The 12,203-nt window shown below is 39.8% G+C and overlaps 1 protein-coding gene across 3 annotated transcripts in view; it reads right to left on the bottom strand.

Annotated features, from left to right (window-relative positions):
- The window catches only part of DCDC2 (doublecortin domain containing 2), a 149,380-nt gene that overhangs the window by 96,689 nt on the left and 40,488 nt on the right, over positions 1-12,203 (bottom strand). For all 3 annotated transcript variants that reach the window (XM_027525368.1, XM_027525370.1, XM_027525369.1), the window contains 2 exons: positions 1,576-1,652; positions 1,313-1,444 (listed from right to left, as the gene is read on the bottom strand). In XM_027525368.1, the coding sequence (XP_027381169.1) occupies positions 1,313-1,444; positions 1,576-1,652 (209 nt within the window). The remainder of the gene's footprint in view (positions 1-1,312; positions 1,445-1,575; positions 1,653-12,203) is intronic.

Genomic DNA, 12,203 nt, shown 5'->3' with positions numbered 1-12,203 from the left:
CCACAATGTTCTGTTAAGGGAGTGTGGGGGTGTCCCAAGCGAGTAACATGAAAATCTCACTCATGTCTGGCATTACACTGAGAACTAAGCTTCTCCAACATGGAACTCTGCTCAATGTTATGTGGCAGCCTGGGTGGGAGCGGAGTCTGGGCAGAATGGATACATGTGTCTGTGTGGCTGAGTTCCTTTGCTGTCACCTGAAGCTATCACAACATTGCTGGTTGGCTATACCCCAATACAAAATTAAAAGTAAAAAAAAGAAGAATTAAGCCTCTCCAAGCTTTTGAACTGTGGTGTTGGAGAAGACTCTTGAGAGTCCCTTGGACTGCAAGGAGATCCAACCAGTCCATCCTAAAGGTGATCAGTCCTGGGATTTCTTTGGAAGGAATGATGCTAAAGCTGAAACTCCAGTACTTTGGCCACCTCATGCAAAGAGTTGACTCATTGGAAAAGACTCTGATGCTGGGAGGGATTGGGGGCAGGAGGAGAAGGGGACGACAGAGGACGAGATGGCTGGATGGCGTCACTGACTCGATGGACGTGAGTCTGAGTGAACTCCAGTAGTTGGTGATGGCCAGGGAGGCCTGGCGTGCTGTGATTCATGGGGTCACAAAGAGTCGGACACGACTGAGCGACTGAACTGAACTGAAGTATTCACATATTCAGGGGACATGTAACTATATTCTCATTTCTGTGTTTGTCCTTGCCTATATTTTATTTCTATTTATCAATTTGTTCACATCAATATATGTATGAATAGGTGTATCTGGGCATGCAATTGTGTTTATATATATTTGTGTGCTTCAGAGCATTTATTGAGTGGGTTTACATCTGTGTATGTGTCAAAAGACAAAACGATATATCTTTTTTAAAAAAATCAATATATAACTATTGCGATCTGCCTTTACTCCTGATACCAAGATAAAATCCAAAAGGATCAAAGGTTTAAATGAAAGTTAAAAGTTGAAAGATGAAAATGTGGAATAATTTTTTATAATCTAGGAGTGAAGAGAACCTAAGCTAATCATAGAACTTAATGATCATAATGAAAGACTGAAAATTTGATTGCATCAAAATTTAACATAACTGCATGAGAAAAGCAACATAAAAAGTAACAAAAATATAAACTGGAAAACAACCCTACAAGGGATGAACAATTATATGCCCATTTTACAGATAGAGAAACTGAGGCACATAGAGACAAACTAGTGACCTGAAATTCAGATCTAGGACCAGTGTCTCAAGGGCCTCATGGGAATATCCTCAACAATTCTGAATCCCATCCACTTGCAAGAAGATTACTCTGACATACCTGTGGACAGCCCCACTCCTCAGAGTTATCTTTTCTGTGATCATCTGCAGTACATGATCCCACTGATTCAAGGCTTTTCTAGGAATGAGGAGTCGAGAAGCCGGGTTTATGAGGTCTCCATTTGCAATCAAGCTGAAAAAAAGGTAAAGCCAGTGAGGCAAACCATTTGACACAGTTATGCCTTTAAACTACAAAAGAAGTCCCAAACCAAAAGGAAACCACCACACAAATTTTGACCCGAAACGTGAAGGATTCCAACTTACAAGATAGTGCAGGGTTCCAGAAGTGGCTTTCTAAAGCGAGATGACACATTGATCCTGCTGTGGGTTACTGGTTTCACCTTTAAAAATAAAGAAATACAAATCATTGTACTTATGTTAGTGTTTTTTTTCCTATGAGGAAAAACTAGAGGTTTCCAGGGAGCTGGCTGAGAACTGCGATGCCTTTGTTAAAACCTTGCTTTTTTTCCCCCACTTATATAAACCCTCTGTGCTTACCCTCTATTGATGGCATATAGCTTTAACAGAGCTCTCAAGAAAAATTTCCTTTAAGCCCTGGGCATACTGCTCACGATCTGTACCAAAAATTGAAACTATTGAGCTATTGTGAGAATTCCAACGCCATTTTTAAAACAGTTCCTTTCTGTCAAATAAAAGTACATAAATGTATAAAATCTTGAACGAAGTGCCCTCCCCCTCCAGGCACAACAGAGTGTTTGGTCATCTCTGCCCATCCACCCACTCCCTAGAGTCACTGGTCCTTGCCAAGCACTTAACCTCCTCCTGTTCTCCTAAGACTGACTCCATCAACTTTTCTCAGCTTCACTTCCTCCTCTGTTCACCAGCCACACTCTAAACAGCACGTTCCCTTCCCAACCCGCTTGCATCTGGGTGGATCTGGTCATCTTTCTGGTCCCTTTTGTTTCCAGGGTCCACGCTGTTGTATTAAGAACCACACGGCCCCTTGGGCACCTTCGACTAAGACAAGGCTTAGGCATTGGTCAAGCCTCTCCTCCTCCCGAATCAACTATTTCTTATATTTCCCACAGTGGATTGTCCAAATCCTCACCTTTCACCCTAAATCCTAAAATCTCACTCCAGGCACACTTACTCTCAGCACATCATTTCCTTCCAAACTTCAAGAGAATAAAGCTCAACAGGCATGAAGTTCTCAACCTCACTTCCCTCTATGCTCACTTCATCTACATCTTCACCCCTTTTTCCCTTTGCTATCTGTTTCAGAAGGATCCTGACCCCTTTACAAAGCTAAGCCTGCATGTCTTGATTTTGTCCTCTGCTGCCTGTTCCATTAAATATCTAAGGCCCTCCACCCCCATTGTCTTCAATTTCTCCCTTGACCCTATGGCTCTTTCTCTCCTCTTCATCATTCCTCTTCCTATTTCCTTCCACACCATCCTCTCCTCAGTCTTCTATAATCTGGATTCCAATGAAAGATAAATCCCAACTCTTTTTTTTTAATTAGTTAATGTATTTATATTTGGCTGCACTTGGGCTGCCTTGCTTCATGCACTGGCTTTAAGGTGCGTGAACTTCAGCATTTGCAGCACACAGGCTCAGCGGTTGCAGCTCACGGGCTCTAGAGCATGGGCTCAGTAGTTGTGGCACATGGACTTAGTTGTGCTGTGGCATGTGGGATCTTTCCAGACCATGATTGAACCTGTGTCTCCTGCTTGAAAGGCAGATCCTTGACCACTGGACCACCAGGGAAGCCCTAAATGCCAACTCTTAAGCTCGGCCTACAAGGACCCCCATGACCAACACTGCTTACTTGCTTCCCTCATCTTCCACCAAATACTCCTTCCTCCCCAACCCCTAGCCTAGGTGTGACTCTAGGTCAAACCAGCCGACTCCCAATCCATTGTCCAAACACACTCTGAATCCTCTTCCACACCTCTGCTCATCTTGCCCCTGCCTAAAATGCCCTCCCCTTTCTTCCAGCTTCTGAAATTGCACTCACTAGTCAATACCTAGCTTGGTTATCACCAGTCCTTCCATCTTCATCTTTCTTTACCTTCCTGTCTCAAACTGCTACAGCTACTACAGGATTGATGATCACACCTGCTTAGAGGGTTTTTTTTTTCCTCCTGATTTGAAAGGGAACTGATAAATGAAAATAGCCAACATTTACTGCACTATATTTAATGACAAGCCCTGTACTAAGTAAATGCATTCTATATCATTAAAACATCAAAACCATGCCCTGAACTAAGTACTTATTATTTAACCCCATTTTACCAACAAAGAAACTAGAAGTTAATCATTTACTTTGCCTAAAGTCACACATACTAAGGGGGAGGGCTGTCCATACCTATGAACCTCTACTTGCTTTGCACTTCGGTAGTTATTTTAGAGATAAATTAACCCTAAATAATTTATGCAACTCTCTTCTGCCAAATTATGCCATTTCGAGATGAACAAGGTGTAAAATCCTTGATTTGCCAGTGCCTAAAACAGTGCTTGGCAATGCCTGTTAGTTGCATATAAATGTTTATTGAAATTTAATTTTAAAAAACGAATTTAGAATAAACATCTTTGTAATCAATCATAATAATTTTCTTTCATTTTAAACCCAGAGATTCTTGGCCCTAAGCTAACATTTACAGTGATGTTGACTTTTTTAAAAACTTTAACAGATAATGTATGCACCTGACCAAAATTCAAGTGGTAAAATGGAGGATACAGTCAAAAGGAGGAATATCCCCCCCTCTGGTCCCCCAACCACAAAGCTGCAACTAACTTAACGATGTTCATTCAAAGACAGCCTACATCTACATATGCATATTGTTTTACGTAGACATTGTATACATGTAATTTTCAAGCACAGGGATCACTTGCTATGCCTATTCTTCTGCACCTTGCTTTTTTTCATTTAACAATTCACCGGGGACACTGTTCCACATTGGTAAAGGTTGCTTCATTCTTTATAAAAGCTATGTATATCCACACTGTGAATGTACCATGATTTATTTAATCTGTCCCTCAATGACAATCCTTCCAGTTGCTTCTAAACTTTTGCTCTTGCAGGGAATTCCCTGGTGGTCCAATGGTTAAGTCTCCATGCTTCCACTGCAGGGAGCACAGATTAGACCCCTGGCAGGGATCCTGAATGCCACATGGTATGGCCAAAATAAGTAATAAACTTTTGCTGTTGCAAATAATGTCATGCTAGATTTCCTCACAATATTTATTTGCACGAATATGTAAGTGTATCTGTCAGTCAGTTCAGTCACTCAGTCGTGTCTGACTCTTTGCGACCCCATGGACTGCAGCATAGCAGACCTTCCTGTCCATCAACAACTCCCAAAACCTGCTCAAATACATGTCCATTCAGTTAGTGATGCCATCCAACCATCTCATCCTCTGTCGTCCCCTTCTCCTCCTGCCTTCAATTCTTCCCAGCATCAAGGTCTTTTCCAATAAGTCAGTTCTTTGCATCAGGTGGCCAAAGTATTGGAGTTTCAGCTTCAGCATCAGACCTTCCAATGAATATTCAGGACTGATTTCCCTTAAGATGGACTGGTTGGATCTCCTTGCAGTCCAAGGGACTCTCAAGAGTCTTCTCCAACACCACAGTTCAAAAGCATCCATTGTTCACTGTTCAGCTTTCTTTAGGTCCAACTCTCACATCCATACATGACCACTGGAAAAACCATATCTTTGACTAGATGGACATTTGTCGGCAAAGTAATGTCTCTGCTTTTTAATATGCTGTCTAGGTTTGGTCACAGCTCTTTTTCCAAGGAGTAAGAGTCTTTTAATTTCATCCATGGTGACTGCAGTCACCATCCACAGTGATTTTGGAACCCAAGAAAATTAAGTCTGTTACTGTTTCCATTGTTTCCCTATCTATTTGCCATGAAGTGATCAGAGAAGGCAATGGCACCCCACTCCAGTACTCTTGCCTGGAAAATCCCATGGACGGAGGAGCCTGGAAGGCTGCAGTCCATGGGACTGCTAAGAGTCGGGCACGACAGAGCAAATTCACTTTCACTTTTCACTTTCATGCATTGGAGAAAGAAATGGCAACCCACTCCAGTGTTCTTGCCTGGAGAATCCCAGGGATGGGGGAGCCTGGTGGGCTGCTGTCTTTGGGGTCGCACAGAGTCGGACACAACTGAAGCGACTTAGCAGCAGATGGGACCAGATACCATGATCTTTATTTTTTGAATGTTGAGTTTTAAGTCAGCTTTTTCACTCTCCTCTTTCACTTTCATCAAGAGGCTGGTTAGTTCCTCTTTGCTTTCTGCCATAAGGGTGGTGTCATCTGCGTATCTGAGGTTACTGATATTTCTCCAAGCAATCTTGATTCCAGCTTGTGCTTCATCCAGCCTGGCATTTCACATGATGTACTCTGCATATAAGTTAAATAAGCAGAGTGACAATACACAGCCTTGATGGACTCCTTTCCCATTTGGAACCAGTCTGTTGCTCCATGCCCGGATCTAACTGTTGCTTCTTGAACTACATACAGATTTCTCAGGAGGCAGGTCAAGTGGTCTGGTATTCCCATCTTTTGAAGAATTTTCCACAGTTTGTTGTGATCCACACAGTCAGAGGCTTTGGTGTAGTCAATGAAGCAGATGTTTTTCTGGAATTCTTGTGCTTTTTCGATGATCCAACAGATATTGACAATTTGATCTCTGGTTCCTCTGCCTTTTCTAAATCCAGCTTGAACAACTGTAAGTTTTCGGTTCATGTACTGCTGAAGATTGGATTGGAGAATTTTGAGCATTATTTTGCTCATGTGTGAGATGAGTGCAACTGTGCAGAAGTTTGAGCATTCTTTGGCATTGCCTTTCTTTGGGATAGGAATGAAAACAGACCTTTTCCAGTCCTGTGGCCACTGCTGAGTTTTCCAAATTTGCTGGCATATTGAGTGCAATACTTTCACAGCATCATCTTTTAGGATTTGAAATAGATCAACTGGAATTCCATCACCTCCACTAGCTTCCTAAGGCCCACTTGACTTCACACTCCAGGATGTCTGGCTCTAGGTGAGTGAGCACACCATCGTGGTTATCTGGGTCATTAAAATCTTTTTGTATAGTTCTTCTGTGTATTCTTCCCACCTCTTCTTGGTATCTTCTGCTTCTGTTAGGTCCATACCATTTCTGTCCTTTATTGTGCCTATCTTTGCACGAAATGTTCCCTTGGTATCTCTAATTTTCTTGAAGAGATCTCTAGTCTTGCCCTTCTTATTGTTTGCCTCTATTTCTTTGCATTGATCGCTGAAGAAGACTTTCTTATCTCGCCTTGCTATTCTCTGGAACTCTGCATTCAGATGGACATAGCTTTCCTTTTCTCCTTTGTCTTTTGCTTCTCTTCTTTTCTCAGTTATTTGTAAGGCCTCCTCAGACAACTGTTTTGTCTTTTTGCATTTCTTTTTCTTGTGGATGGTTTTGATCACTGCCTCCTGTACATTGTTACAAATTTCCATCCATAGTTCTTCAGGCACTCTGTCTATCAGATCTAATCCCTTGAATCTATTTGTCACTTCCACTGTATAATCACAAGGAATTTGATTTAGGTCATACCCGAATGGTCTAGTGGTTTTCCTTACTTTCTTCAACTTAAGTCTGAATCTTGCAATGAGTTTATCTGTAGAATATACTCCTTTATCTATAGAATACATTATTCTACAGTGTATCTGTTGAATACGTTATTAGAATTGAGAAACTGCTGAAATAAAGAAAGGCAATTTTTTTCAGTTTAATGGAATGTACTGCAAGCTTTATTCTTGATTGATCCCAAGTCACTTGATTTATTTAGCTCATACTATAGTATAGCCTTGGAAGAAAAGCTATGACCAACCTAAACAGCGTATTAAAAAGCAAAGACATTACTTTGCCAGCAAAGGCCCGTCTAGTCAAAACCATAGTCAAAGCTATGGTTTTTCTAGTAGTCACGTATGGATGTGAGAGTTGGACCATAAAGAAAGATGAACAATTGATGCTTTTAAACTGTGGTGCTGGAGAAGACTCTTGAGAGTCCCTCGGACTGCAAGGAGATCAAATTGGTCCATCCTAAAGGAAGTCAATCCTGACATTGGAAGGACTGATGCTGAAGCTGAAACTCCAATACTTTGGCCACCTGATGCAAAGAACTGACTCACTGGAAAAGACCCTGATGCTGGGAAAGATTGAAGGCAGGAGGGGAAGCAGATGACAGAGGATGAGATGGTTGGATGGCATCACAGACTCAATGGACATGAATTGGAGAAAGCTCCAGGAGTTGGTGATGGACAGGGAAGCCTGGCATGCTTCAGTCCATGGAGAGGCAAAGAGTCGAACATACTGAGCAACTTAGCTGAACTGATAGCATAAGAAAATATGCTATTTTCCGGAAAATATTCCAGAATTATTTAACTGCAAATGAATCTTTGCATGTGTGAAGGACAGGCCTTTCTGATTCCACATCTACGCAGTATCTTCCTCATGAAATTTTCCCCATTTCTTAATACTGCCACCCTGGACACTGGGCTTAAAACTTCTGCCACATCCCTAGTTCTCTATTGCCCTTCCCTGCCTTTTTTGTTTTTTAAATAGCATTTACCATCATCTAACATATCATACATTTTACTTAATCTAGTTTTCAATTTATTGTCCCTACTGTTACTTCACAGTAACTCTCAATATTAACTAGTAATGTACTAAGCACATACTTCATACCAATTGTTATTTTTTCAAGTGGTTGGTTGACCTTGATTGCTTAACACCTGTTGGATTGTTGAATTAAAGATGAAGGTGAATACATTAGAAAAACAAGTAACTTTGAAAATGCCTGGTGAGTTGTTTGATACATGCTATTCTTCTTGACTGCATACTTGTCTATAGTTACTATACACAGAAATTCATAAATAGATGATTTTTTGAATAATTATATAACTTTATTCTAAGTGTATATATTGTTGCTTGAATTAAATCAAACCATCTGTCTTGAATAAGCTGCTTTCCTCATTCAGTATGACAAAAATATTCCCCAAATGTTCATGATTAACCACTGCAAATTGAAAACTAACCTTAAATATACATTTTTTTGAATCATTATATGTCTGTTTCCAGATATGGTAATAAAAGAATTTGGAAACACAATTCAAGTAATATATTTGAATTGAAAAAACATATGTAAGACCATTGTATAAAACAATTAGGATTTTTGAGGGGAAAAAAGTACCATTTTTCACTAAAAATGCAATTTTTCTAATTGTCATTTTAAATAATAACTTAAATCACAAACAAATTAAGCAAATCAACTACACATAAAAGGAACTTTCCCAGAGCTCATATCAGGAGTCAAGTGTTGGTCACTTGGTGCTAATCTAGAAATACTGTAACTTAGATATAAGAAGCATAATAATGAAATAGAATATATTTTTAAAATATGTATATTTTCTTATTAGCCTGTACACTTTCCCATGCCCTTTGAAAATAATGTTTGAAAGATGAAAATAACGTTAAGTATCAATACACCTGGTGACGGAGGGATGGGCCCCAAAGGACAAAGTAGCGGTACTCCCACACGGACCCACATGGACCAGGAATGTCTTGTTAATGAGCATCCTGGCCAGTGTTAAGTATGTGGTCTGTGACTATGGAAGCAAGTCAAATGAAACGGTATCCATGCAAAACCCAGACTTTCATTTTGGACCCAGCAGAATGCATAGTCCTGGTGGGCTTTATCAGTGAGTGAGGGAACCGCTACCAAGCAAACGAAGGACATGCTTACAGCACTCCTCTCATCTTGATTCTGCACAGGGTTCAACATTGTCTTAGAAAAACCCAGTTTGAGAAGGAGCTTAGCGTGGTGAATCAGAGAGAAGAGGCATTCCCTGAGTGGAAACTAGGTAGGTAGACAGATAAAGAAATAGATAGACAGACAGACTAAATACTTGGCTAACAGTTTTTTGGAAATAGTCCAAACATAAATTTGGAAATATTTCAGAGTCCAAGGTGGCAAAGCGACTTAAGTCGTGTTCACTCTGTTACAATGGAACAAGCCAGCTCTTTGGATATAAAGCACATGTACCTTCCAATATATCACTCTGCCTCTGGCACCTTATTTAGATTGTGTTTATATCATACGTGGCCATACCAAAGCCAGGAGAAGGCAATGGCACCCCACTCCAGTATTCTTGCCTAGAAAATCCCATGGATGGAGGAGCCTGGTAGGCTGCAGTCCATGGGGTTGCTGAGAGTCGGACACGACTGAGTGACTTCACTTTCACTTTTCACTTTCATGCACTGGAGAAGGAAATGGCAACCCACTCCAGTGTTCTTGCCTGGAGAATCCCAGGGACGGGAGAGCCTGGTGGGCTGCCAGACGTCTTTGGGGTCGCACAGAGTCGGACACGACTGAAGCGACTTAGCAGCAGCAGCAGCAGCATACCAAAGCCAAAATAATAGTAATAATAAGCAGGAAAAAAGAGTTATGTGAATTTGATGTCTATCATTTAATTTAGTCAAATTCCATGTGACACTTGGACAATACTGCAGCTGGGTCAAATTCAAGTTAAAACCTGCATGACCTTAAAAATATTAATTTCTATTAAAAATAAACTCAATGAAACTAAAATTATGGTTGTGCAAACACATACCTGGATTGATAAAATCAAGATCTACAAACTGAGGAACTGACTAAAGGTCTGAAATTCTGAACTCCAGGACTGATAGCCAGTTCAATGCCTCACATCTCATTTTCTTACTCTGTAAAAATAAGGATAATCCTGCTAAACTTGCCCAAAGGGATGCTCCATGAGCTAATTAATGAAGCTGCAATACCACTCCCTGGGGCTGTTAGGCTGAATGCTTCAGAGACTCCACCAGCCTCAAAACTCAGCACTCACCACCTCTTGAAACCCCAGGCCAAGTAAACCAATGTGAGGCTAAGGACCTGAGGAAATGATGCTGTTAAAGGACACCCTCATGAAAATCTAAAGACCACTGATCCCTGGTTTAAAAAAAAAAAAAAAAAACTCTTGATACAATTAAAAGATTCCATTTTAAACTGCTTTTTAAAAAATATATCATGTTTTTATAACCGTCCATATAAAAATGGTCCTTTTATAACTAAATCCTGAAGACTTAAGCTTTTAGGGACAAAAACATACTGAAGTTACTCATTGGCAACACACAGCTCAACCCACACAAAAAGCCTTCAACTCTATCTTCCTCCAGAGGCCGCCACTGCCTTTAGAGCAAGTCCGTGTGTCCTGGACTTGGGTATTTGAGATCGTATATGAGTATTTCTTCATACTCTTAACCTCATTTCTTCACACACTTCATACTCTGGCCCCATTCCTTCATAATCTAACCTCATTTCTCACTATCCCACCACCTACCCTTCACTCATCTGGATATAATTCTCTCCTCAGAAATTCCATATCATCTTGTCTGAATCTCTCAGACAACATCTTCCACAGGTATAACATATTTCCCTTATATTATCAATATTTTCATGTACTGCATCTCTCTTTTATTTATTTATTTTTAGTAAAGAATTTCAACTGTAACGCAAAGATCCATTCATGGTGCTGTGGACATAGAATTCACTCAGTAAATACTTTTTTAAATTGAAGTATAATTAATTTACAGTGTTGTATTAGTTTCAAGTGTACAGCAAGGTGATTCACACACATGCATATATTCTTTTTCACATTCCTTTCCTTGATAGATTATCATAAGATACTGAGTATAGTTTCTTACGCTATACGGTAGGTCCTTGCTGTTTATCTATTGTATATATAGTAGTACTTGTATGTTAATCTCAAATTCGTAATTTGTTTACCCTCCTTTCCTCTTTGCTAACCATAAGTTTATTTTCTATGGATGTGAGTCTACTTTTGTTTTGTGAATATATTCATTTGTGCAATTGTTTTAGATATCACATTTAAGTGATATCATATGATATCTGTCTTTCTCTGTCAGACTTCATGATAATCACTTATAATGATAATCTCCAGGTCCATCCATATTGTGGCAAGTGGCATTATTTCATTCATTTTTGTGGCTCAGTAATAGTCCACTGTGTATGTGCATGCACGTGTGTGTGTATGTGTGGGTGTGGGAGGGGGATGTCTTCAGTAAAAAATTAAACAAAATTAGGACCAATTATTTTGAGCACATACCATCCCCAGAACTGCATCAAACACTGTCCATATTTACCTTGATTTTTCACAATATCTTTGTTAGTTATTTTCAGATAAATTTATAATTGTAAAATACATCAGAATTTATTAAGTGCTTTCATTTACAGTGATGTTTGCTCCTCAAAATAATATGATGAGGTTAGTATTATCCCAATTATATAGAAAGGAAAAGATGACCCTATCCACCCCTCAAGGTCACACAGAAAGCAAAGCAACAGTCTCACGGGTCCACTTCTGATTTCCAGCCTAGAGTTCATTCCTACTAATGTTGCTCAAGGCAGAAATGGGCCACTAGCAGAAACAGTAGACACATATTTGCACCCATTTAAATAAGATCTTTCTTGAATTATATACAACTAAATATCCATAAACATTTTTATATATTGGCATATCTAGACCACCCTTATTCAGTGGTTCCAGCATCTTCTCAAGATCACTCAAGTTTCTCTCCCCTTTGCTGCTACCTGTAAAATATTCCTTACATGATTATATCAGTATAATTAATGGGACTTCAATAGAATAAAAACCCCTGAAATTTTAGAAATTCCAGAAAGGCAAGGCAGTGACAAAATCATCACAGCCAATGAAATATTTTCATCAGCACTGTTGTATAATGATGAAAAATTCCAACCACTCTAACTTCAGCCACAATCTAGTTATAGGAGATGTCTCTAATTATAATGAACCAGCTGTTTAGAACATTCCCAGAAGGGTCCAATTAGTTTCT

This window comes from Bos indicus x Bos taurus, chromosome 23 (genome assembly GCF_003369695.1).
Source record: "Bos indicus x Bos taurus breed Angus x Brahman F1 hybrid chromosome 23, Bos_hybrid_MaternalHap_v2.0, whole genome shotgun sequence".
NCBI lineage: Eukaryota > Metazoa > Chordata > Mammalia > Artiodactyla > Bovidae > Bos > Bos indicus x Bos taurus.
This window is presented reverse-complemented; position numbering and strand designations above follow the sequence as displayed.